This window comes from Babylonia areolata, chromosome 23 (genome assembly GCF_041734735.1).
Source record: "Babylonia areolata isolate BAREFJ2019XMU chromosome 23, ASM4173473v1, whole genome shotgun sequence".
Taxonomy (NCBI): Eukaryota; Metazoa; Mollusca; class Gastropoda; order Neogastropoda; family Buccinidae; genus Babylonia; species Babylonia areolata.
In genome coordinates, this window is record NC_134898.1 from 3,409,148 (window position 1) to 3,434,147 (window position 25,000).

A 25,000-nucleotide genomic window follows, 5' to 3' on the forward strand; every position below is an offset into this window, starting at 1 on the left:
TTCCCCCCCCCCCCTCTCTCTCTTTAACTCTGTCGCTTTCTGTCTCTGCTTTCTGTTGTTCTGTTTCTCAGCTGTTTCCCTCTGTTTTTGTCTGTCCGCCTGCCCCCTTGCCCCATCGCCCCCCTCTCTTTCTCTCTCTGTGACTGACTTTGTCTGTCTCTCTTTCTCCCAGTCCTCTGTCTCTCGCTTTCTTCCCAGGAGCTCTCTCTCTCTCTCTCTGTCTCTCTCAGTCTCTGCCTCTCTGTATCTCTCTCTCTCTCTGTCTCTCCCAGTTTCTTTGTCTGTCTGTCTCTGTCTCTTTCTCATCTCTCTCTTACTCTCTTTCTGAGTTTTCTTCTGTCCTCCTTTCTGGACATCTGTCTGCCTCCCCTCCCCCGTCAACTCTCTCTCTCCCCCCCCTCTCTCTCTCCCTTTCTTTCTCTTTCTCTCTCCAGCTCTCTCTCTCTCTCTCTCTCTCTCTCTCTCTCTCTTACACACTCACACAACGCAAGTCTACACACACTGTGTGGCGTGATTCATTGCAGAACAAGGATACAGTGCCGAGCAGCGTGCTGCCAAAGCCCTAGTTTTGAACTCCCGTCACCTACATTCCTCGAATGGGCGTTAGCCGTTCAACAACGGCAATCAGACCAAAGAGATATCGACCTCTTTCGGGGCCAGTTTTCCCTGTTTTTTGACCGAGAGAACAAACAATGAAAATCCGATAACTGCCTTGTAATTAGCATCTCTTTCTTGAGTGTACAGTTTTGTTATTTTTTTCTGGCTATGAACGCAAGTAAGCCCCTTCCCCCCACACCCCCAGTCGAAGAAAAGCACCGTGAGTGCAGTGGCGCCACGTTCAAAGGGGGGTAAGAATACCCACAGGTATCCGCCGGGGTGTTGGTACCAGGATCCTATTTTACTTCCCGTGGCTGCAAGTCGTGTTGCTTCACCGAGGAGGCGATAAGCCCAGTCATGAAATCACCTCGCTGTCCTTATTTATAACGCCTCTTTCTTTTTTTGAGTCACGGTGTGTTATCGCCAAGCTGACGGTACAATTTCTTATGTGGGCTTGCGGCGAAGTCGTTTGGTTCAATGGAGATTGATGGGGCCGATAAAGGTGGGCGGGGGGAGGGGGTGCGGGGAGGGGGGGGGAGGGCAGGTTACGAAGCAGCGTGTCCTGACTGCACGGGCACCCCACCACACACCACCCCACCACACACCGCCCCACCACACACCACCCCCCGGGACGCCGTGGAACAGAGGTCGTTGTGATGTATCGCTTGTAGGTGCCGGAACTCTATGGGTCCAGGGGTCCGTGTGAGTGTGTGTGTGTGTGTGTGTGTGCGCGCGCGCGCGCGCGCGCTACTTTCTACGTCAGCGCTGTGCAGGGACTGACTAGACCAAGACCAATGAGAGCCAGTAGGTCGTTATACCCAACCTGCCAACGACATGGGTTACTCTGAGTGATTCTGTTCACCTTCGTCAGCATATGTTTGGTGGTGATTTTTAGGTATAATTTTTTCGAATTACTTTCTTTGTTAAAAAACAAAGTTGTCTTTGTCCATTGATTACACTCAATACTGTCAATACTGATCCAGAAAAAAAGTATTACAAACTATTCGGATCGTTGATGAACTTGTGTGAGCGTGTGAATGTCCAGTACCCTGATTCGATTCATGAAGAAGCTGCTCGCTTTCTCCTCCCCCTCCTGTTTTAGGTCTCCTCCTCCACATTCTGTTCATCTGCCTTGCTGTTCCTCCCCCTCCTCATGCTAGCACTCTGATCGAACATATCTATAAAATTTCAGTACGATTTGCGTCCATTAGGCTCTTCCAGAAAAGCATTTACCTGTTGGCTAGAGACAAACAAAGAGGCAGACACAGACAGACAGACATAGACACAGACAGACATAGACACAGAGGAGCAGAACGATCTGGCGTGGATGCTGCAGTAAAAAAAAAATCAACAAAACCAAACACTCATCCCAGAAGCAAAAAGCGATGACGCCTCAGCAGAAAGCGAAAAGCTGCCTCAGCTTGGCACAGACTGGTGCAGTTGGATCCCCCTCCACCACCCCCACACCCCCATTCCCTCATTCCCCGCCACTGGCGCCTTACCTGCAACCTGTTGGATCATGGCATTACCACCCCACCCCCACCACTCCTTCCTGCAACACCCCCTCCTCCACTTCACCTCACCCCCCTCCCCTCCACATTGCTTGCAGGAGCTGCACACTGTAAAATGTCAGTGAGAGATGAGCACTGGTAGTTCGTGGTGCAAGGGGTAGCAGGAGGAGTGGGTTGGAGGGGGGGGGGGGCTAAGGGGGTGGTGGAGGAGGAGGTGGGGGGGGGCTAAGGGGGTGGTGGAGGAGGAGGTGGGGGGGAACAAGAAGGGGGCTGGAGGAAGCTGGTGCAACAAGAGAATCAGAGCCCTTGGAATTACGGGCAGGCGCTGCAACAACAACAGCAACAGTGCAGTCGGGAGCCGCTTGGCAAGGGACGAAATGCCAAGGGCCTGAAATGATCGTTATTGTAATCATCGTCATCATGGCTACAGCGATGATGGGGGGCCCGGACCTAATGAAGGCTCTCGTCGTCTTCGTTACCCTCTTTATTGTCGTCGTCACGAGTATCGTGAACGTGGCCGTGACTAATAACGAAGAGTAATGATCATCGCCATAACAATTATCAACATGACAGGTGTAGCGGCTCTTTGGCATGCTCGTGCCGAGAATTTCTGGAGGGCGCCTTGTCTTTGGAAGCTTTGTAACTTAACTCATTCCACTCGAGAGTTACCTCGTACCATGATTACTTCCCCTGGGGACCAGGAACGAGTATTCTTGTACCAACACACCGTTCTAATTTAGTTTATTCTTGCTGGATACAGCTGACTTTCTTAACTGAACCGTTTACGGATTCTGGAAACATGAAAAAGGAAGCTTTCTTCTAATGATTAAATCAACGTTTCTCCATCGTTTTTCGCCGTTTTAGTGAACCATCCTGGTTTTTTTTTTTTTTTCTGCAGTGGTCTCATGTAGCGCTGGTCCAGGAGACTTGTAGCTGTTGGGTAGAATGAGTTAACCACCTAACCAACCAACCAACCAACTAACAGATAAAACCAACCAACTATATAACTGAGGCACTTGCTAAGTGACCAACAAAGAAACCGACTGACGGACTAACTGACTAGATAACTAACCAGCCGACTAACAAAGTGAATGACTGACCAACTAACTAGCTGACTAAAAGTATAATAAAAATTAATACGTTTTTTTTTTTACCGTCAAAGAAACCGCTGTACAGAAGTACAAACCTTTTTTTTTTTTTTTTTTTACTCGGTTAATTAATTGTGTTATCAAACAAACAAAAGGTATCGGCAGTAGTTACAATGATTACGAGGGAAACCACTGTGTAGGTTTTAATGATGACGATGATGGGGACAACGAGGGTGATTAGTCTGTGTGATCGGTTGTCTCACACACCAAACTAATCAAACATCAAAGATGATGATGATGGTGGCAGTGATGGTGAAGCTGATGAGAAAATGAATATCTGGGGCATGGGGGGGGGGGGGGGGATATTGATAATTTTTGTCGCTGTCACACATTGCTTTTTTTTTTTTCTTTGTTTTAGCTGAGCCAGTTCCTACATATTTCGCTTTAAAATTCTTTGATGTAGGAAATATAAAGGATCGCATTTCAAAGTGCCTTAAATCAATATAAAGGACCGCATTTCAAAGTGCCTTAAATCAATATAAAGGACCAGATTTCAAAGTGCCTTAAATCTATATAAAGGACCAGATTTCAAAGTGCCTTAAATCAATTTAATTGACCAGATTTCAAAGTGCCTTAAATCAATATAAAGGACCAGATTTCAAAGTGCCTTAAATCTATATAAAGGACCAGATTTCAAAGTGCCTTAAATCAATTTAATTGACCAGATTTCAAAGTGCCTTAAATCAGTATAAAGGACCAGATTTCAAAGTGCCTTAAATCATTATAAAGGACCGGATTTCAAAGTGCCTTAAATCAGTATAGAGGACCAGATTTCAAAGTGCCTTAAATCAATATAAAGGACCGGATTTCAAAGTGCCTTAAATCATTATAAAGGACCAGATTTCAAAGTGCCTTAAATCATTATAAAGGACCAGATTTCAAAGTGCCTTAAATCAATATAATTGACCGGATTTCAAAGTGCCTTGAATCAATATAATTGACCGGATTTCTAAAATGCCTTAAATCAATATAAAGGACCAGATTTAAAAGTGCCTTATATCAATATAAAGGACCAGATTTCAAAGTGCCTTAAATCAATATAAAGGACCAGATTTCAAAGTGCCTTAAATCAATATAAAGGACCAGATTTCAAAGTGCCTTAAATCAATATAAAGCACCAGATTTCAAAGTGCCTTTAATCAATATAAAGGACCGGATTTCAAAGTGCCTTTAATCAATATAAAGGACCGGATTTCAGAGTGCCTTTAATCAATATAAAGGACCGGATTTCAAAGTGCCTTGAATCAATATAAAGGACCGGATTTCAAAGTGCCTTAAATCAATATAAAGGACCGCGTTTCAAAGTGCCTTAAATCAATATAAAGGACCAGATTTCAAAGTGCCTTAAATCAATATAAAGGACCAGATTTCAAAGTGCCTTGAATCAGTATAAAACCAGGGCAGTAAAAAGAAACCAGCGTGGTATCGCTTAGCCAGTTGGTTGTTAACACGCCTTGAATCTTGAACACGCCAGAGAATCTGAGCACGCTGGTTCGAATAACGACTCAGCCGCCGATATTTTCTCCCCCACCACTAGACCTTGAGTGGGTAGTCTGGACGCTAGTCATTCGGATGAGCCGATAAACCGAGGTCCCGTGTGCAGCATGCACTTAGCGCACGTAAAAGAACCCACGGCAACAAAAAGGTTATTCCTGGCGAAATTCTGTAGAAAAAATCCACTTGGACAGGAAAAACAAATAAAACTGCACGCAGGAAAAAAAAATACAAAAAAGTGTGGCTCTTTAGTGTAGCGACGCACTCTCCCTGGGGAGAGCAGCCTGAATTTCACACAGAGAAATCTGTTGTGATAAAAAAAAAAGAAAGAAATACACATACAAATCGTTTTCTTATTACTATCCTGTCTTTGTTTCGCTGGTTGTTTGCGTCCTAGTTCTCCCCTTGTATTTGCCCTACAGTGCGAAAGGCTGGAACTTCAGACTCGTCAGCATGGAAAGTTTTTGTCCTGTCGGCACTGAAATTGTGGTTGGCAGCTTCTCGGCTTGTGCCGGATTGGGTGGGAGGAAAAATAAGGAACTGGGTGAGAGGGAGAGAGAGAGAGAGAGAGAGAGAGAGAGAGAGAGAGAGAGAGAAGAGGTGGAAGTATCGTCTGCATGCCGAAAGGAGGAAGGGGTGGAATGTAGAGGCGGAGGAGGGGGACCTCTGGGTGTGAGGGAGTGGGAAAGAAAGAGAGAGAGAAGGGAGAGAGAGGGGGGAGAGAGAGATAGAAAGAGAGAGAGAGAGAGAGAGAGAGAGAGAGAGAGAGAGAGAAGGTGGAGGTATCGTCTGCATGCCGAAAGGAGGGAGGAGTGTAGGTATGAGGGATTGTGAAAGAAAGAGAGAGAGAGAGGGGGTGGGGGGGGGGGTTGAGAGAGAGTCACAGAGAGAGAGAGAGAGAGAGAGAGAGGAATGCGAGAATGTCTGTGCCAGGTCTTTGGCTTTGTTGATACAACTGCAAAAATGTTGATCTTTCACACACCGAGCAGATTCTCTCTCTGTCTGTCTGTCTCTGTATGTCTCTCTCCCACCACCCTTCACTCTCTCGCTCACCCCCACCCCCCACCCCGCCCCACCCACCCCCTCCCTCATTTGTTTCAAATTGGAAATTGGACCACCTCCTGAAGGTCTGATCAGTTTTATGAGTTGAATGAAGGTTGGTGCTGACGTGTGGGTGAACGATGTCACTAACACCTTGCGGCAGGTGTTCCACTCACCGGAAGTCGTTTCCAGACGGTTACTTTGATTTGCTTTCAAGCCTCGAAAGTTAAAGGAAAAAGAGGAAATTAGAAATAAATAGAAAAGCTTTCGGAATTTAGGGCTTCCGGAAATTCCAGAAGCCACAAGGTGTCCAAAGCCAAGTGGATGTTTTCAAAATAAGCCCGGAATTGAGACATGAGAATGGAGTCTGCGATATCTGAAAGTATGGAAGTTTCAGGGCCGGTTTTTTTTTTGTTTTGTTTTTTTTCGAAGGGGTGAGAGTGAGGGAGGAAGGGGGAGGGGGGGCAGGGGGGGGGGGGGGGGAAGAAAAAGAAGAGACTTTGTGCCCTCAGGGCATTTCCAAAGCGGGATGGGTGTTCCAGGGTATTTGGAAATGGACGAGGACGTTTTAAAATGCTAGGATCCACCGGGAGATCACCAGGCTTTTGTGAATTTTCCAGCAACATCTGAAACTTGTAAAGGTCTGGTTAAAAGTCTCAAAACCCGTTACTGTTTATCAATCCCTTTTGTTAGCTGCATTGAAAGTTGTTGGAAGTTCTAAAAAGCTAGTGGGAATCTTAAGGACCAGTGGCAGACTCCAAAGCCTTAGAAATTTTCTCAAAATTCTGTTGAATATCATTTTTCAAGAATGTTTCCTTCTTTTGTAGAACAATGGATGTTTCTCTGAAGGGTTGTTTTGTATTTGTTGGGTATTCCCTCCCCTACTTCCTTGAAAGCTACCACGTACCGTCATCGACGTAGTCCCAGACATCTGGGCATTCTGAATTCACAATCCCGTATCTCCTTTAGAGTTTTTCAAGGGTATCCAAAACGTCTCAAGACACTTAGTAGAATTTTGCACCCAGGCATGTGGACAATGCATCAACTGTCCAGAGAGAGTGAGAGAGAGAGTACTTTTGACATAATATTTGCATTAACTCAAAGTTCTTAAGTTTTTTTCAGTCAAGAGTATCAACTTAGATATACAATAACGCAAAGAGAGAAATAAATGAAATAAATGTTCGATAAAGAGATACAGGAGAGAGAGAGAGAGAGAGAGAGAGAGAGAGAGAATTCGTAGGTGAAGAGGGTGCATGTTTTTCAGTCAAAAGCATTAAATCAAAGATACAACATTGGCAGAAAGAGAGAAATGAATATATAGAATATTCAGAAATGAGAGAGATGGACACACACACACACACACACACACACACACACACACACACACACACACACACACACACACACACACAGAGAGAGAGAGAGAGAGAGAGAGAGAGAGAGAGAGAGAGTCACGTCCTCTCTTTTCCTCCGAACCAAGTCCCAGACTGATGATTATCTTTCGTACATCTCTTCTCTGCCCTGGTCTGACCCCGTGTATATAGCGGGAGAGAGAGAGAGAGAGACAGAGAGAGAAGTGTGTGTGTGTGGGGGGGGGGGGGGGGGGGGGTCAGAGGCCGTGTGGTGTGGAGCAAATGGTCAGTCGTTCTCATCGCCAGAGAGAAGGACCATTGCAGCGTACATTGTAAATCTCCGTACATCTCGGCAATCGCCAGTATCTTCTCTCGCCTTCCACAGGACCTTGAGAGGTGGTCTGGCCGTGGGACCATTGCAGTCCAGGCTGTCTGTATATCTCTGTACAGCTCAGTCCTGGCCAATATTTTCTCCCCCTCCACTATACCTTGAGTGGTTGTCTGGACGCTACTCATTCGTGGGAAGGATACAATAAACTCGAGGTCCCGTGTGCAGCAAGCACTCAGCGCACGTGCTTAAGGGCCTTAGTTCCTGGTTCCGAATGTCTATGTCACACATGGACGTCTGGCATGTTGATCTGGTAGAAGGCCTGGTGCATATTGGTCTGGTAGAAGGCCTGGTGCATATTGGTCTGGTAGAAGGCCTGGTGCATATTGGTCTGGTAGAAGGCCTGGTGCATATTGGTCTGGTAGAAGGCCTGGTGCATATTGGTCTGGCAGAAGGCCTGGTGCATATTGGTCTGGCAGAAGGCCTGGTGCATATTGGTCTGGTAGAAGGCCTGGTGCATATTGGTCTGGTAGAAGGCCTGGTGCATATTGGTCTGGTAGAAGGCCTGGTGCATATTGGTCTGGTAGAAGGCCTGGTGCATGTTGGTGTGGTAACAGACCTGGTGCATGCTGGTCTGGTAAAAGACCTGGTGCATGTTGGTGTGGTAGACGACCTGGTGCATGTTGGTCTGGTAAAAGACCTGGTCCGGATTGCATGAGAGGTCTTAGAAGCGCTAAGTTTATTTAGCGTAAATAATTTCCCTTTTGTCTACGCTGAGTCCTTCTTCGTTCGTGAGCTGCAACTCCCACGTTTACTCGTGTGTGCACGAGAGGGCTTGTAACGTGTGTGATCGTTTTTACCCCGACATGTAGGCAGCCATACTCCGTTTTGGGGGGACGCTGATTCCAAAGACTAAGGAACTTCCTAACACCAAACAAACACAGCGCTGTGGCCAGCTCAGGACACAGGCTGTTTGGGGCTGTCCGTTTTCACCGGCACGGCCCTGGTCGGACGAGGTCAGGGGTGAGAGGTCAGCAGAGTTGTGTGGGGCCCGCACTGTGGTCAGATAAGTCAGTGTCTCTTACGACTCGGATGACCAGTGTGTGTGTGTGTGTGTGTGTGTGTGTGTGTGTGTGTGTGTGTGTGTGTGTGTCCGTCCTTATTGGCTGACCTCCCTTGGTGAAGGCGAAGACTCCCTGTTGGACGATGAATGTAAGTCCTGCATTCCCCATGAATGTTAATGTGTAGATAAGCGAGCAATCCTCTGTGTGTCTGGATAAATGTATGTTTGTCTGTCTGTCCTCTTTTTCTTCTTCTCATCTTTGATGTAGATTTTTTCCTTGAAATATTTCGTTTGCCCACTTCTGCTCTACCCCCCCCCCCCCCCCTCCCCCCACCCCCTCCCCCTTTTTTTAATCTATGTTTCTGTTTTTCTTTGTTTCTTTTCTTTTCGTTTTTTTAAAAAAAATTTTATTATTATTATTTTATTTTATTTTTTTAGTTTGCTTTCGAGGACTGGGTGAAAAAAAGCATGTATGTCTAATGTATTACCCTCCTTCCAACCTTCATTCATTCAACATGGACTAAAACCACGCACACACAGTAAACCTTGGTTCTCAGAAGACTGTGGAGCTGTACTCTGGGTGGTGATTGATACAGTGTCGGGTGTGGCTGGACAGGTCAGTACAGGAGTCACTTATAGCTGTACTGTGGGTGGTGATTGATACAGTGTCGGGTGTGGCTGGACAGGTCAGTACAGGAGTCACTTATAGCTGTACTGTGGGTGGTGATTGATACAGTGTCGGGTGTGGCTGGACAGGTCAGTACAGGAGTCACTTATAGCTGTACTGTGGGTGGTGATTGATACAGTGTCGGGTGTGGCTGGACAGGTCAGTACAGGAGTCACTTATAGCTGTACTGTGGGTGGTGATTGATACAGTGTCGGGTGTGGCTGGACAGGTCAGTACAGGAGTCACTTATAGCTGTACTGTGGGTGGTGATTGATACAGTGTCGGGTGTGGCTGGACAGGTCAGTACATGAGTCACTTATAGCTGTACTGTGGGTGGTGATTGATACAGTGTCGGGTGTGGCTGGACAGGTGGCACAGTCCTTCCTGCAATGCGCACAGGTGAAGTCTGACACTGGACGGTCTGTCTGGCTTTGGGCCTTTCTCTGCGAGTCTCTTTTGTCTCAGAACGCTAGGCAAGCGTCTGTTCGAAGCTTCACAGGGACTATTGTTTGCATAAGAGAATGACATCGACTCAGGTGATATGTTATCAGTTAAAATCCGAATGGATATACTTTAATTAGTCGTTTAACGAATACTTACGATCAATAATAGCGGATACTGAAGACTCGTTGATTATGCAAGATGAAATATGTCTGCCTCGGTTTGTTTTCTGTCTGTCTGTCTGTCTGACTCCTTTTCCGTCGATCTCTCTATGTCGCCTTCTCTGAATCTCAAAAAAAAAAAAAAAGTTAGCATATGTACAGTTCGCTTCCATTTCTCTATCTCTGTCTCTCTTTCTCCCCTTCCCCCCTCACCCCTCTCTCTCTCTCTCTCTCTCTCTCTCTCTCTCTTTGAAGATTTATGTGAAGATATTTCTTCCTCTTTTGCTTGTGATAGTTCATACGAACATTCTTCTTCTTCTTCTTCCTGAACTCTGTGAGGGTCATTGGGACGCCGCACAGAAGTGGTCAAGGCTCTCCACAAAGTTCAGGGATGTGAAGGAGAGTGCGTTGACATAAATGATCACATGGAACATTCCTCGCTGTGAACTATCACGGCCAACAGTCCTCACAGCAACAACCAGCAGGAGGCCACAAGGTAAGCGATCAAAGAAGAAAAAGGAAAAGAAACCAAAGAAGGGAAACCATGACTTTAATCCAGTTAAAGGCGGTAAGCTGAGGAGTCTCCAGTTTGGGTGAACTTCAAAGAACTGCCCACTGCGCTGTTCATGATGTGGCATAACCTGTCCCATGCTTGTGCATTGACGACGCGTGCGCGCGCGGGCTCGCACACACACACACACACACACACACACACACACACACACACACACACACACACACACACACACACACACACACACACACACACACACACACACATACAGTTGTCCGCGTGCGTTTATACAAATGATCATTATCGTTAATCTCTCTCTCTCTCTCTCTCTCTCTCTCTCCTTCTTCTTCCTCTTCTTCCTCTTCTTCTTCTTTTTTTCTTCTTCTTCCTCTTCTTCTTCGTCTTCTTCTTCTTCTTCTTCGTCTTCTTCTTCTTCTTCTTCTTCTTCTCACTTTAAATATATCTCTGGCTTGCGTATGGAATCTGTACGAAGAAAGACTTTTTACAAGAACAGACTGAAACAGTCTGAATTTCACACTTTGATTGAGAGAGAGAGAGAGAGGGGGGGGGGGAGAGAGAGAGAGAGAGAGAGAGAGAGAGAGAGAGAGAGAACTCAGAACAGAATATAAAGAGACAGAGAGAGAGAGAGAGAGAAAGACAGAGAGAAAGAGATGAAAAAGAGGGGGTGGGGGAGGACACGCCCACGAGTAAAACATGAATGAATGAATGGGGGTGGGGGGAGGGGAATGGGGGGGGGGGGGGGGGGGGGGGGGGGGGGGGAGGTAGAGGCCCAGAGTGTGCTGTGGGCAGGGGGATGAAGGACCTCCTCCATACATAGCTGCAGAGTGCTGAGTCAGGGGGAAGAAGGCTGGATAGACGAGGCAGCTCCCCTCAGATCTTTGGATGGAACTGGCCGTCTGTGTTGTCTGAAAACATCCAACAAATACCTCACCCTGCCTTGGCACAGAGAGAGGGGGGTGGGGGGGGAAGGGGGGAGGGGAGAGAGGAGAGGGAGAGGAGAGAGAGAGAGGAGGCATGAGAGAGAGGGAGAGAGATGGAGGAGGGAGAGGAAGAGAGGGGGGGAGGGAGAGAGGCGGAGAAAGGGGAGAGAGAGAGAGAAAGAGAGAGAGAGTGCACTCACTGACATATCGATCTTGATTGGAGAGGAGGTTCAGACGTGTGAAAAGGGCAAAGGTCAGCAAGGGTAGGTAGAAGGGGGTGTGCGGCGGGGGAGGGGGAGGGTGGGGGTGGTTTGGAGGTTTGGGGGTGGTGGGCATAGCGACTTGTAAACCAACAGATAGATTTACACTGTGTGCTCTGGAGTGGTGTATGGAGGCATGGGGAAGGGGGGGTGGGGGGGGGGGTGTGTGGAGGAGGTCACTGCTGTCTGTTGGTTGGAGGGGTCTTGAGGTCAGATGTGGCCTCTTGTGCAGCGGAGGAAGGGAACGAATGTGGAAGGCAGGGGCGGGGAATCAGGCCACACTGTGTGTGTGTGTGTGTGTGTGTGTGTGTGTGTGTGTGTGTGTGTGTGTGTTCCCTGTACGTCCAACATTTGTGATTCACGCCAGGTAAGATATCTCTTCTGCAGGGTTGTTTCCCCCTCAATTCTGCGCCCATCTCAAATCTCCTACACATATTTCAAGCACGCTGGGTTACGCTGTCGGTCAGACATTTCCTTAGCAAATGTAGTTTTGCGATTAAGGATCTGTCCGAACGCAGTGACGCCTCCTTAAGAAACTGAAACTGAAACTGAAATCGAAACCCTCCAGATCCCCAACCCACATTTTCTTTTAATTAAAGACAGAAATTAAAAACATGAAAAGGGTGGCACTCTTTGCAGGAAACAGTTGAAGACAAGAACGACTTCCTGTTGTTCGTGCAGGAATCTAGACCCAATGATTTCTTTTTGCTTGCTTACGTTTTTATCTATCTTTCTTTAACGTTTTTGCCCCGTTACCTCCCCTCATTCCTTTATCTGTTTGTTTCGTCACGGATCTTGTTAGTTTGATTTATCTCCCCCTGTGCTTGGTAACTGCAAGACATTTGGGGGATAGCAAAGAAAGAAAAAGAAGAAGAAAAAAAAGGGAAGAAGAATGAGGAATGTTTCCATTTTTATCACCAGAAGACACCATTGCGATATGATCGTTGTCCCTGACACCCCCTTACTCCCTCCCCCACTGATTTCAACCCCCCACCCCCCACCCCCACTCACCCGTACTGGCAACACAACAGCTGGAATCGCACGTAACAAGCACTCTGTTGAAATTTATCTTGCATGAAATCGTCTTGACCCGCAGATGTACGAACCTCTTTTTTTTTTCTTTTCTTTTCTTTTTTTGTTTTAACCATGTGGAGAAAACAGGTTCGAGCTTACCTGCTAGAGGTGGGACCGGAAATCCTACTATAGATAAGAGGTCTTTGCCTTTTTGTTTATCATGCTCACCACCCCCATCCGCCCGCCTCGTTACTACTCGTCCTTAACCCCCCCCCCCCACCCACCCCCACCCCCACCACCACCACCATCCGCCCATTCATGCCCCCCTCCCTCCACCCCCACCATCTCCCGTTGCCATCAACGGCTTGTCAGTGCTCGTGCCCCAAATCCTTTCATCCCCACCCAGCAGACTCCCACCCCGTTATACACCCAGACTCCCACCCGTTATACACAGAGGCAGTTTTTTTTTTCTTTCTTTTTTTGGCAAGGAGGCAGTGTGTCTGCAGGAGGCTCCTTGCGAGATGAGCGCCAGACATTGTGAAGAATTGCCACTGTCTTGGCAACGGGTCCTGCACAATTGTGTGTGTGTGTGTGTGTGTGTGTGTGTGTGTGTGTGTCTGTTGGCGTGGAGTGTGTGTGCGTGTGCCTCGTTTAAAACAAAATACTCCTCTTGATACTTGACTAACAGGATATACGTTACACCAATTAATAAAGATAGACAATGAAAATAGATGGGGTGGTGGTGGAGTGGGGGTAGGATAGGGGAGGAGTGGAGGTGGAGAGACTCCGAAGCGAGGTGAGGTAAGTAGGTGCGCAGACAAGGCCGGAATAAGGTCAAGAACCGACCTTTACGGAAACGTATTTTCAGCTCAGCCTCCTCCTCCTCCCCCCCACCCCAACCCCCTCACCCCCAACCAGCTCTCAAACCCCATCCCCACCCCTTCCCTAAAACCACACCACCCTCCTTTCCAACGCCCCCTCTTTCTTGTTTTCTGCTTCTTTTTTTATCCCCTCTCGCTTTCCATCTCTCTCTCTCTGTACCCCTCTCTCTCTCTCTCTGCCTCTCTCTCTCTTCTTTCTTTTATTTCCTACCTGCTTCTTTCATTCTATCGGTAGTGGGTGGGGGTGGAGTTTGGGGTTGGGGGAGGGCAGTGGAGAGGGTGGAGTGTGGAAGAGAGAAGGGGGAAGGAGGAGAGGAAGGAGCAGACAATCCCGTCAATTCAGCTTCATTCACCACCACCGGTCTCTCGCTTTTCGAACCTGTTGAGAAAACAAGGCTGAGTTCCTGCTGGCTCTTCAGAGCTGTGTGGGCCACTTGACGACCCCTCTCTTCCTCGCTTCCTCTCTCTGTATCTGTCTGTCTCTCTGTCTGTCTGTCTCTCTGTGTCTCTGTCTGTCTGTCTCTCTGCGTCTCTGTCTGTCTGTCTCTCTCTGTCTGTCTCTCTATCTGTCTGTCTGTCTGTCTCTCTCTCCCCCCTCCCTCTCTGTCTGTCGGTCTGTTTTGTCTTTCTGTCTGTTTCTTTCTTTCTTTCTCTCTCTCTCTCTCTCTCTCTCTCTCACCCCTCTCTCTCTCTCCCTTTCTCTCTCTTCCTCTCTCTCTCTCCCCATCTCTGTCTCTCTCTCCCTCTGTCTGTCTGTCTGTCTCTCTCTCTCCCTCCCTCTCTCTGTCTGTCTGTCTGTCTCTCCCTCTCTCTGTCTGTCTGTCTCTCCCTCTCTCTGTCTGTCTGTCTGTCTCTCTCTCTCTCTGTCTGTCTGTCTCTCTCTCTCTCTGTCTATCCCAACGCACCTTCTTTCTCCACTCATGCCCCATCTCTCCCCCCCTCCCCCTCCTCCCCCACTCTCTTTCATCAACTTCTTTCTCCTACATTACCATTCCTTATCCCCCCCACCCCCAACCCCCCACCCCTCCAACGTCTACCCCCTGCTCCCCCCCCCCCTCACCCCGACCACTCCCGTCCTCCCCAGCCGTCAGTGTTGCTGATCTTTTGCCAAGTCTGCACTTTACCAGTCAGTCGTCTGGAAGCTGTGCTGTACAGGTAAAAAAATAATAAGTTCCGGGGCTGGTCATTGTATTGCCCATGAGAGAGCGTGTATACACCTGTGGGTCTTGTAGTGGTTCCGATTTGTATGTGTGTGTGTGTGTGTGTGTTCTTTTTCTTTTGGGCCGCCGGAGTAGAACCAGCGAGAGAGAATCTGGAGAGAGAGAGAGAGAGAGAGAGAGAGAGAGGGGGGGGGTGTTTGAGGGGAGGAATGGGGAGAACAGAAGTGAATGGATGTGATGAGGGCAGTGGAAATGGGTTGGGGGAGGAGTGGGAGGTGGTGATGAATCAGCTGGGGTTCAGACACAGGCTGCCTGCACACCTCTCATCACCAGCCCGTGTACAGTACAGGGTTCGCGAAAAGTTAAGGACCATTTGGCACCTTAACCCCCCACACCCCACCCCACGCCCCTCACACACACACACACACACACACACACACACACACACACACACACACACACACACACACACCTCCTTATGCTTTATCCACCAAGACACAGCCCACAGCTCTATGAAAAGTTTCACTGTGAAATATGTGCATGCAAGGGGGCAGGGGGGGGGGGGAGGGGGGGTATACAGTTTGCTTCTTAGGGTCATAGTGAAATGATACTGTGGTTTTTGTGTTCTTTTGTTGTTGTTTTGTTTTTGTTTGTTTTTTTAATTACAAACAACGGTAGATGCAGCCACTGTCTCTGTTGTTTTTTGGTTGTTGTTGTTGTTTTTTTTGTTTTGTTTTGTTTTGTTTTGAAAACCTACAACTATAGTTTACACACAAATTAATAACTGTATATTTTAGGCTGAAACATCGGCGATGTCCACTTTTCCTCTCCCCCGTACACCCCCCTCCCCCCCACCCCCACCCCCCTAAGCTCTAACTCGAAAGCTGTGTGTGTGTGTGTGTGTGTGTGTGTGTCTTTGAGAGTCCGTGTGTGTGTGTGTGTGTGTGTGTGTGTGTGTGTGTGTGTGTGTGTGTGTGTGTTTGAGAGTCTGTATGAAACAAAACGAAATCTGAAATAGAAAACGAATCGTTGATTAAAAATGATGAGGCCGTCAAAGGAATGCCGTGAGAAGAAGAGAAACAAAAGGGATACAGTCAAATCTATAACACACACACACACACACGCGCGCGCACGCACGCACGCACGCACGCACACACACACGTGTCATCCGTCAAATGATATTCCCAGTGAATAGACGTCAAACAAAGATTCTCTCTCTCTCTCTCTCTCTCTCTCTCTCTCTCTCTCTCTCTCTCTCTCTCTCTCTCTCTCTCTCTCCCTCCCCCCTCTGTCTCTCTTTTTTCTCTCTCTCTGTCACACACACACACACACACACACACACACACACACACACACACACACACACACACACACACACACACTGGGGACACAGGGGGAAATGACTATGGTCACACAGCGAGATAATGGGCGTGACGACACTCAGGACCTGACCAAACCCTTTAGCTGGATGCGTACAGTACGTCAACCATCTGCCAACGTTCAACCAATGCGGCCTTCCCAGCCCAGTCCCTCATCCGTTGGCCTGGTTGTAGCTCTGTGTCTCTGACTCCGTGGTGTATTTTCGCCCCAGCGTATATGGACTGGTCCGCACGCCGTGACGCCTTCACTCACCAGCCAGCCAGCCAGGCAGCAGAAAGCGGGAAGCAAACAAGTAAAGTACCGAGACCCACAATGCGACGCAGATGTCTGCCAGAATAACTGTGTAAATGTTGAAGGGACCTGACGAGTGTGCATGTGTTGTGGTGTGTGTGGGGCAGTGAACCCTGCTCTTTGGGCCGCCCACAAACCCAAGCAAAGAAAGACGCACAAAACAGGGAGCACGCTAACTCCATATGTTGGTTAGTTGGTGGTGGTGGTGGCTGCCGGGAGGCCTTCTATTCCTTCCCTTGGTTGGACCCTGTGTCTTCCTGAAGCACACAGTTCGTTCCGTTCATCGGTAGCACCATGGGGTGTGGGAGAGGGGCGGGGAGTTGGAAAGGAGGGGGGGGGGGGGGGGGGGTAGTGAAGATGGGATGGGGAGGAGAGGGTGAAACGGAACACCTGGAAAGTCACACCTGAAGCAAGGCCTGCGAGCATAACGGTGAATGAAATACCCGTGCCATCTTATCACGGGGAGAAGAACCGAGACAGACCGCCCACACCCTCTCCCCCTAGCCCACCACTGCAGCTAAAATTAGCAACAGAGGAGGAGGGGAAGGGGTGGTGGGGGAACAGCGAGCTGGGGGGGGGGGGGAGGGGTGCAAAAGGAAATCACATCAAAGTGAGATAGCTGAGGCCTGGATCAGGGACCTACACCCTCACAGGGACATTCTGGGGAGGTTGCTCTCCGATCACCCGTCACTGTAGCCCAGAGTGGCCTCCCTTACCTTCCGTATCTGCTCTTCGCTGTCTGTCCGTTCCTCTGTCTGTATAGTCGTCAAACCTGTGTGCCTGTCTGTTCTTCTGTATTTATCGTCAAACCTGTGTGCCTGTCTGTTCTTCTGTATGTATCGTCATACCTGTGTGTCTGTCTGCCTGTTCCTCTGTCTGTATCGTCATACCTCTGTGTCTGTCTGTTCCTCTGTCTGTATCGTCATATCTCTGTGTCTGTCTGTTCCTCTGTCTGTATCGTCATACCTCTGTGTCTGTCTGTTCCTCTGTCTGTATCGTCAAACCTGTGTGTCTGTCTGACCAATGACCATGTCTGTATCGTCATACTGTGTCTGTCTGACCAATGACCATGTCTGTATCGTCACACCTCTGTGTCTGTCTGTCTGTTCCTCTGTCTGTATCGTCACACCTCTGTTTCTGTCTGTTCCTCTGTCTGTATCGTCACACCTCTGTGTCTGTCTGTCTGTTCCTCTGTCTGTATCGTCACACCTCTGTGTCTGTCTGTTCCTCTGTCTGTAATGTCATACCTCTGTGTCTGTCTGACCAATGACCATGTCTGTATCGTCATATCTCTGTGTCTGTCTGTTCCTCTGTATGTACTGTCATACCTCTGTGTCTGTCTGTCCGTTCATCTGTCTGTATCGTCATACCTCTGTGTCTGTCTGTTCCTCTGTCTGTATCGTCATACCTCTGTGTCTGTCTGTCCGTTCACTCTGTCTGTATCGTCATACCTCTGTGTCTGTCTGTTCCTCTGTCTGTATCGTCAGACCTCTGTGTCTGTCTGTTCCTCTGTCTGTATCGTTATACTGTGTCTGTCTGACCAATGACCATGTCTGTATCTGCCTGGCTGTGGTCAATGTGTGTATCCCATTCGATGGTGTAATGTGTTATGTATTTTTATTGGAAATATTTCATTGTGAAGCGCTTAGAGCAAAATTATTCGATTTGGCGCCATGTGAATAAACTACTACTACCACTACTACTGCTTATTATTATTATTATTATTGTTGTTATTATTATCAGTTGATTGTGCCAGTGAAAGAAGAAAAAAGTTTTGTGGTTTAAAACTATCATTCAGTCTCTCAGTCATTCAATAAATGAATAAGTATATATATATATATATATATATATATATATATATATATATATATATATATATATATATACATACATTGATCAACAAATAAATGAATGCTAAAAGAACACTCTAGGCGGACGTCAACTGAAAGACAAACCAATTCCAAGCCAAGTCTCAGTCGTCGAGAGATAATCTGAGTTCGCTCAGAAGTGTTGAAATGTGAGTTCCGCTTCCACCCCCCTCCCCCACCCCACCACCACCTTCACAACCCACTCCTCCCCTTCACCTCCCTCCACCTCCCCTCACCTACCCTTCCCCATCCCGTTCCACCGTCATATCGGCATGTTGTGTCTGACCGTCGTGTGAGTATGCCGCCCGGTCCGCCATTGATGTGGCCCGGCGGTGTCTTTGTGGACCTCCGTTCCATTGAGAGGCAGAGGACAGACCCATATTGGGTGCTGCGGTGTCTGATGTCTTTTGTGGACCTTGTACAGGCAGCACTACTGTGATAGCAGTGTGTCATGTGTGTTCTTCTTGTTGTTCAGAATTCGGCCAGGAAGCTTGAAATTGAGCTTGTTCTATTCAGTGACCCGTGCTGTGGATGTTCGTACGCTGAGTAGTAGTGGGCTTTGTGGTGTGTGTGTGTGTGTGTGTGTGTGTGTGTGTGTGTGTGGTGTGTGTTTGTGTTGTGTGTGTGTGTGTGTGTGTGTGTGTGTTTGTGTGTCTCTATGTGTGTGTGTTTGACGTGATTTACAAGTTAAAACAACAACAAAACAACAACTACAACATCCAACTGAATCAGTACGCAATGGCAGTTAAAAAAAAAGTATTTTAAAAATTGATATATGCTATCAAGACAAGTCTTTTTTAAGATGAATTTAGTTTGCCAAGTCTAAAAAAAAACACACAAGCAAACACACACACACACACACACACACACACACACACACACACACACACACACACACACACACACACACACACACACACACACACACACACACACACACACAAAGAACAACCAAAAAGAGAACCAACAACCAGGTCACTCCAATACTGGGTGCACGTGCGTGTAACCCTCTTCCGGTCTGCCTGTTTCTGTCTTAACTGTGTCTTCTGGTCGTTTATCACTGAAAGAATGCTTCGTGTATTACTTTTTACACTGCTGTTTTTCTTACAACAGGATACAATATAATACAATACAATACAATACAATACAATAAATCCATGTTTGTTAATCCGATTGGACGTTATATTTGTATCCAACAGGCTCATCACTCACACAACACAGTCTCCTTGCGCACAGTCGTGTCTGACACACACATGAACTTCACCAAAGTTAAGCGAAAAACTTAACAAGGAAAAAAAAAAAGTTGACTTTGAATGAAAACATGGAATATGGTGTGATATAATAATTATATGCATTCTCTCAGTGGTTGCTTTTGTTTCATAGCTGATGCGTGTTGAAACGCTGTTATGTTGTTCATCACACATACGCACGCATTCACACACACACGTATTGAACCGTATTTAAAGAATACAGCAAATACACAGCACAGGAAAGCACTGACCATGTTACGAATCAGCGCCCATGACTTACAAATCGAACAGGGAAGATATAAAAATACACCGAAAGAACAAAGACCGTGTGATACTTGTAACAGTTTCGAAGATGAGATTCACCTTTTAGACAATTGTGTAAAGTACAATACTTAGACACAGATTCCTAATCGATATATGTCGTCCAAATGCAAAGCCTAGTGAATTGATCCTTCTAACAGAAATACAGCCAAGGTTGGCGAAATTTGTTCATGAATGTTTCTCTTCTTAATATGCTCATGTTTATGTTTCATTGTGTCTTATAAACTTTAAGGTTTTATGGCAATAAAAAGTATTCTATTCTATTCTATTCACACACACACACACACACAGAGCACAATAAAGGCTGTGATGTATAACGGTATTTAATCGTGTGGAGTCCGTTGCATTTTCAAAACAAACACAGACACTGAAATCATCTTATGGTTTCGTATTACCATAGTCATGTATACATTTCTTGCTGTGAAGACGTTCTTCATATACCCGAGATGTTCTTGTTTTTAGACATGACGTATATGATTCGTTTGTTGTCAGACATCATCTATTAGTATGGTGTGCTGTGAAATGTTTGAAATAAAAACAATGTTTTTGCCAAACGAAAACTTGCATGCTATTTTCGGCAACATCCACATTTCTTCCCTTCGACTGTGTGACTGACGGAGTGAACGTCCACGCCTTGTTGAGAACACTGCTCATTCCGTTTTGAGGGAAAAAATGTGGATATGGCTTGTTTTCCTTGGAATTGGGTCCCTCATTCTGAATACATGTGGGAGAAATTTTTTATTAATAATTAAATTTTAAAAAAAGGACTACGTCAACACGGACGAGGTGCGACAAGTCTTGAAAAACGCTCATCGACGGGCGCAATAGCCGAGTGGTTAAAGCGTTGGACTGTCAATCTGAGAGTCCTGGGTTCGAATCACGGTGACGGCGCCTGGTGGGTAAAGGGTGGAGATTTTTACGATCTCCCAGGTCAACATATGTGCAGACATGCTAGTGCCTGAACCCCCTTCGTGTGTATATGCAAGCAGAAGATCAAATACGCACGTTAAAGATCCTGTAATCCATGTCAGCGTTCGGTGGGTTATGGAAACAAGAACATACCCAGCATGCACACCCCCGAAAACAGAGTATGGCTGCCTACATGGCGGGGTAAAAACGGTCATACACGTAAAAGCCCACTCGTGTGCATTCGAGTGAACGCAGAAGAAGAAGAACGCTCATCGAAACAATATATTAGTAATTTAAAACTTTTGATTCTGATTTGTGAAGTTTCTTGCATATACCTACATACTGTTTCTACACAAATTGCACACTTCAGTCACACGACACTGAAAACGACAACTTGACTGTCGATCTAACCGCAGATAAAATAATAAGAAAAATAATGGCAATATCAACCTTTTTTTCCTTCAAGACGGAATGAGTAGTGTCCACAACGTGACGTTCACTCCGCCAGTCACAGAGAGGAATGGAGGGGAAGAAATCTGGATATTTGCAAGATAAAAAATGAAAAAATAAAAAATAAAATAAAAATAAAACTCCACCACCACCACCACCACAAACCAAACCAAACCAAACCAAAACCTTGACCTTGACGCAGACGGTGAGGCCAAGCCCCTTTGTGACGTATGTGTTTCAGCGGCGACACGTCACGTAGCAGTGCCGGAAGCCACGGCGCTGGCGGCGCGGCGACTGTGGGAGTCTGGCGATGACGTCACGTTCCTAGCCACCATCCGCCAGGAGCTTGGCGACTCTGGCAGTATCATATCATTTTCTTCTTCCGTGTACAGGTAAGTGTGTCAGCCACTCTGGCAGTATCATATCATTTTCTTCTTCCGTGTACAGGTAGGTCTGTCAGCCACTCTGGCAAAATCATATCATTTTCTTCTTCCGTGTACAGGTAGAACTGTCAGCCACTCTGGCAGTATCATATCATTTTCTTCTTCCGTGTACAGGTAGGACTGTCAGCCACTCTGGTAAAATCATATCATGTTTTTCTTCCGTGTACAGGTAGGACTGTCAGCCATTCTGGCAGTATCATAATTATCATTCTCTTCTTCCGTGTACAGTTAGGACTGTCAGCCACTCTGGCAGTATCATATCATGTTTTTCTTCCGTGTACAGTTAGGACTGTCAGCCACTCTGGCAGTATCATATCATGTTTTTCTTCCGTGTACAGGTAGGACTGTCAGCCACTCTGGCAGTATCATATCATTTTTTTCTTCCGTGTACAGGTAGGACTGTCAGCCACTCTGGCAGTATCATAATTATCATTCTCTTCTTTCCTGTGCAGGTAGGTCTGTCGGCTACTCAGCTGTTATTGTCTCTTAGTGTTGTGCAGCAAAGTGTGTTTTGTTTTTCCTTCTTGTGATTTCCCCTGTCTCATTTACTCACCTACTCACTCTCTCAATTGTCATTACACTCACAAGAGAATAGTAAATCATGTGCTGAAGTAATTTTCAGAACCTCTTTGTCTCTCTCTGTCTGTCTCTCTCTCTCCCATCCTGTCTCTTTCACACAGTCACTCTCAGTTGCCAATGCACAAAAGAATCGTAAATCACGCACTCAACGTTCAGAATATCTCTCTCTCTCTCTCTCTCTCTCTCTCTGAATGGTCATTATACAAACAAATTAATCGCAAAGCACTTGCTGAATTCATGTACAAGCACACACTCTCTCTCTCTTTCAATGCTTATTTCAATAATCGACAATCACGTGTTGAATTCGTGTCCAGCAGCCTCTCTGTCTCTCTGTCTCTATCTCTCCGTTTCTGTCTCTGTCTCTGTCTGTCTCTCTCTCAAACACACACGTACACACACATACACACGCGCGCGCGCGCGCGCTCGCTCGTAAATAACGTGCTGAATTCATGCTGAGGCGCTCCAACCTCTGTTTTCTCCCCACTTTACGTTTTTTTATGCACGATTTTACATTCATGCATACTGATTTCTTTTCTCTTTACTCCTTGTCTCATTTTCCAACTTTGTTGCACATTCATTCACACACAGTTCTTTGTCTGTTTTCCTCAATATAGCTGGACAAGATCTTTATTGATCAAATGTTTGTATTTGTTAAACTTTGTGTGTGTGTGTGTGTTGTGTGTGTGTGCGTGTGTGTGTGTGTGTGTGTGTGTGTGTGTGTGTAATTGCTCCAGTGACTTTTCTGTCTGTTTTCTCTTCTGTCATCTCTCGCTTCCCTGTCATCACTCACTGTGATTTTGATGATCAAGCAGTAAAGAAGGCACTTGTCACGGTCGCAGCCAAAAGTCTATCACGACCCCACACAAAACTGCCAACCTTGCACCATTTTGGAACTAGGCCACTAGCAATATTCACTGTCGTAGCCAACAGTCTATCACGACCCTACACAAAACTGCCAACCTTGCACTAGTTTGGAACTAGGCCACTAGCAATATTCACTGTCGTAGCCAACAGTCTATCACGACCCCACACAAAACAGCCAACCTTGCACCAGTTTGGAACTAGGCCACTAGCAATATTCACTGTCGTAGCCAACAGTCTATCACGAGCACGCAAAACAGCCAACCTTGCACCATTTTGGAACTAGGCCACTAGCAATATTCACTGTCGTCGCCAAAAGTCTATCACGACCCTACACAAAACTGCCAACCTTGCACCATTTTGGAACTAGGCCACTAGCAATATTCACTGTCGTAGCCAAAACTCTATCACGACCCCACACAAAACTGCCAACCTTGCACCAGTTTAGAACTAGGCCACTAGCAATATTCACTGTCGTAGCCAAAAGTCTATCACGACCCTACACAAAACAGCCAACCTTGCGATAGTTTGGAACTAGGCCACTAGCAATATTCACTGTCGTAGCCAAAAGTCTATCACGACCCTACACAAAACAGCCAACCTTGCAATAGTTTGGAACTAGGCCACTAGCAATATTCACTGTCGTAGCCAACAGTCTATCACGACCCCACACAAAACTGCCAACCTTGCAATAGTTTGGAACTAGGCCACTAGCAATATTCACTGTCGTAGCCAAAAGTCTATCACGACCCCACACAAAACTGCCAACCTTGCAATAATTTGGAACTGGGCCACCAGTCATATTCTGACGACAGATGGAAGGAAAGGGGGCATGGGGTGTAGGGGGGGGGTGGGTTGTTTGGGAGATGGAGGTGGGTCTATCGACCTGTCACCCCAACCAGTAGTACTGTAGCTGATCAATTTGTCCCTAAGACCGTCTGAGCCTGTGATTGATTTGCTTCGATCTGTGCGCGGTCTCTTTGATCTTTTGGTTTACTTCGCCAATCCTGGGATCGATTTAGTGCAGCAGCAATTGGCCTCCTCCTCCTCCCCCCCCCCCCCCTCCTCCTCCTCTCCCACCCCTCCTCCTCCCTTGTCCTTCTTACCTCCTCCTCCCTCCCCCCCCCCCACCCCCCGTCCTGTCACTGAGAAGCTTTGTCGTCACGGGTGTCCCATGTCTGAGGTCCTGGGCTGGCTTCTGTGTTGTGCTGACCACTGTACTCAGCTGACCAACTGACTTTTTTCTTTCTCCTACAACACAAACCAGTACAATACAATACAACACAACACAATACGACACAGTACAACACGACACGACACGACACGACAACACTGTACACCACCATACAATGATGGGTCACTCGAGGTGCATTTATCGCAGGGAACATGTCAGGGAAGTAGGTTAGGGGATAAGGGACTGACTCTTTCTTTCTACCTGTCTCTCTCTCTCTCTCTCTCTCTCTCTCTCTCTCTCTCTCTCTCTCTCTCTCTCTCTCTCTCTCTCTCTCTGTCTCTGTGTCTGTGTGCCTGTGTGTGTGTGTGTGTGTGTGTGTGTGTGTGTGTGTGTGTGTGTTTCTCTCTGTATCTCTTTCTCTCTCCCTCACTCTTTATTTTTCTCTCTACCTCTCGCTTTCTCTCCCGCTCTCTCTCGCTTTCTCTTTCTCTCCCTCTCTCTCCCTTTCTTTCTTTCCCTCTCTCTCCCTTTCACTCTCTTTCTCCCTCCCTCTCTCTCTTCCCCTCTTGCTCCATCTTTCTCTCCACCCCTCTCTCTCCCCCTCTCTCCCTCTCTTTCCCTCCCTCTATCTCTCTCCCCCTCTCTCTTTCTCTTTCTCCCCACCCCTCTCTCTCTCCCTCTTTCCCTCTCTTCCCATCCCTCTCTCTCTCTCTCCCCCTCTCTTTCTCCTCCCTCTCTCTCGCCTCTCTCTTTCTCCACCCCCTCTCTCTGCCTCTCCCCCTCTCTTTCTCCTCTCTCTCTCTCCCCCTCTCCCTTTCTCCTCCCCTCTCTCTCTTCCCCTCTCTCTTTCTCCTCCCCGCTCTCTCTCCCCCCCCCTCTCTCTCTCTCACTTTCTTAATCA

The 25,000-nt window shown here is 47.1% G+C and overlaps 1 protein-coding gene across 3 annotated transcripts in view; it reads left to right on the forward strand.

Moving 5' to 3' along the window:
- The window catches only part of LOC143297992 (protein kinase C-binding protein NELL1-like), a 155,916-nt gene that overhangs the window by 74,412 nt on the left and 56,504 nt on the right, over positions 1-25,000 (forward strand). For all 3 annotated transcript variants that reach the window (XM_076610630.1, XM_076610632.1, XM_076610633.1), the window contains exon 4: positions 21,284-21,434. In XM_076610630.1, the coding sequence (XP_076466745.1) occupies positions 21,284-21,434 (151 nt within the window). The remainder of the gene's footprint in view (positions 1-21,283; positions 21,435-25,000) is intronic.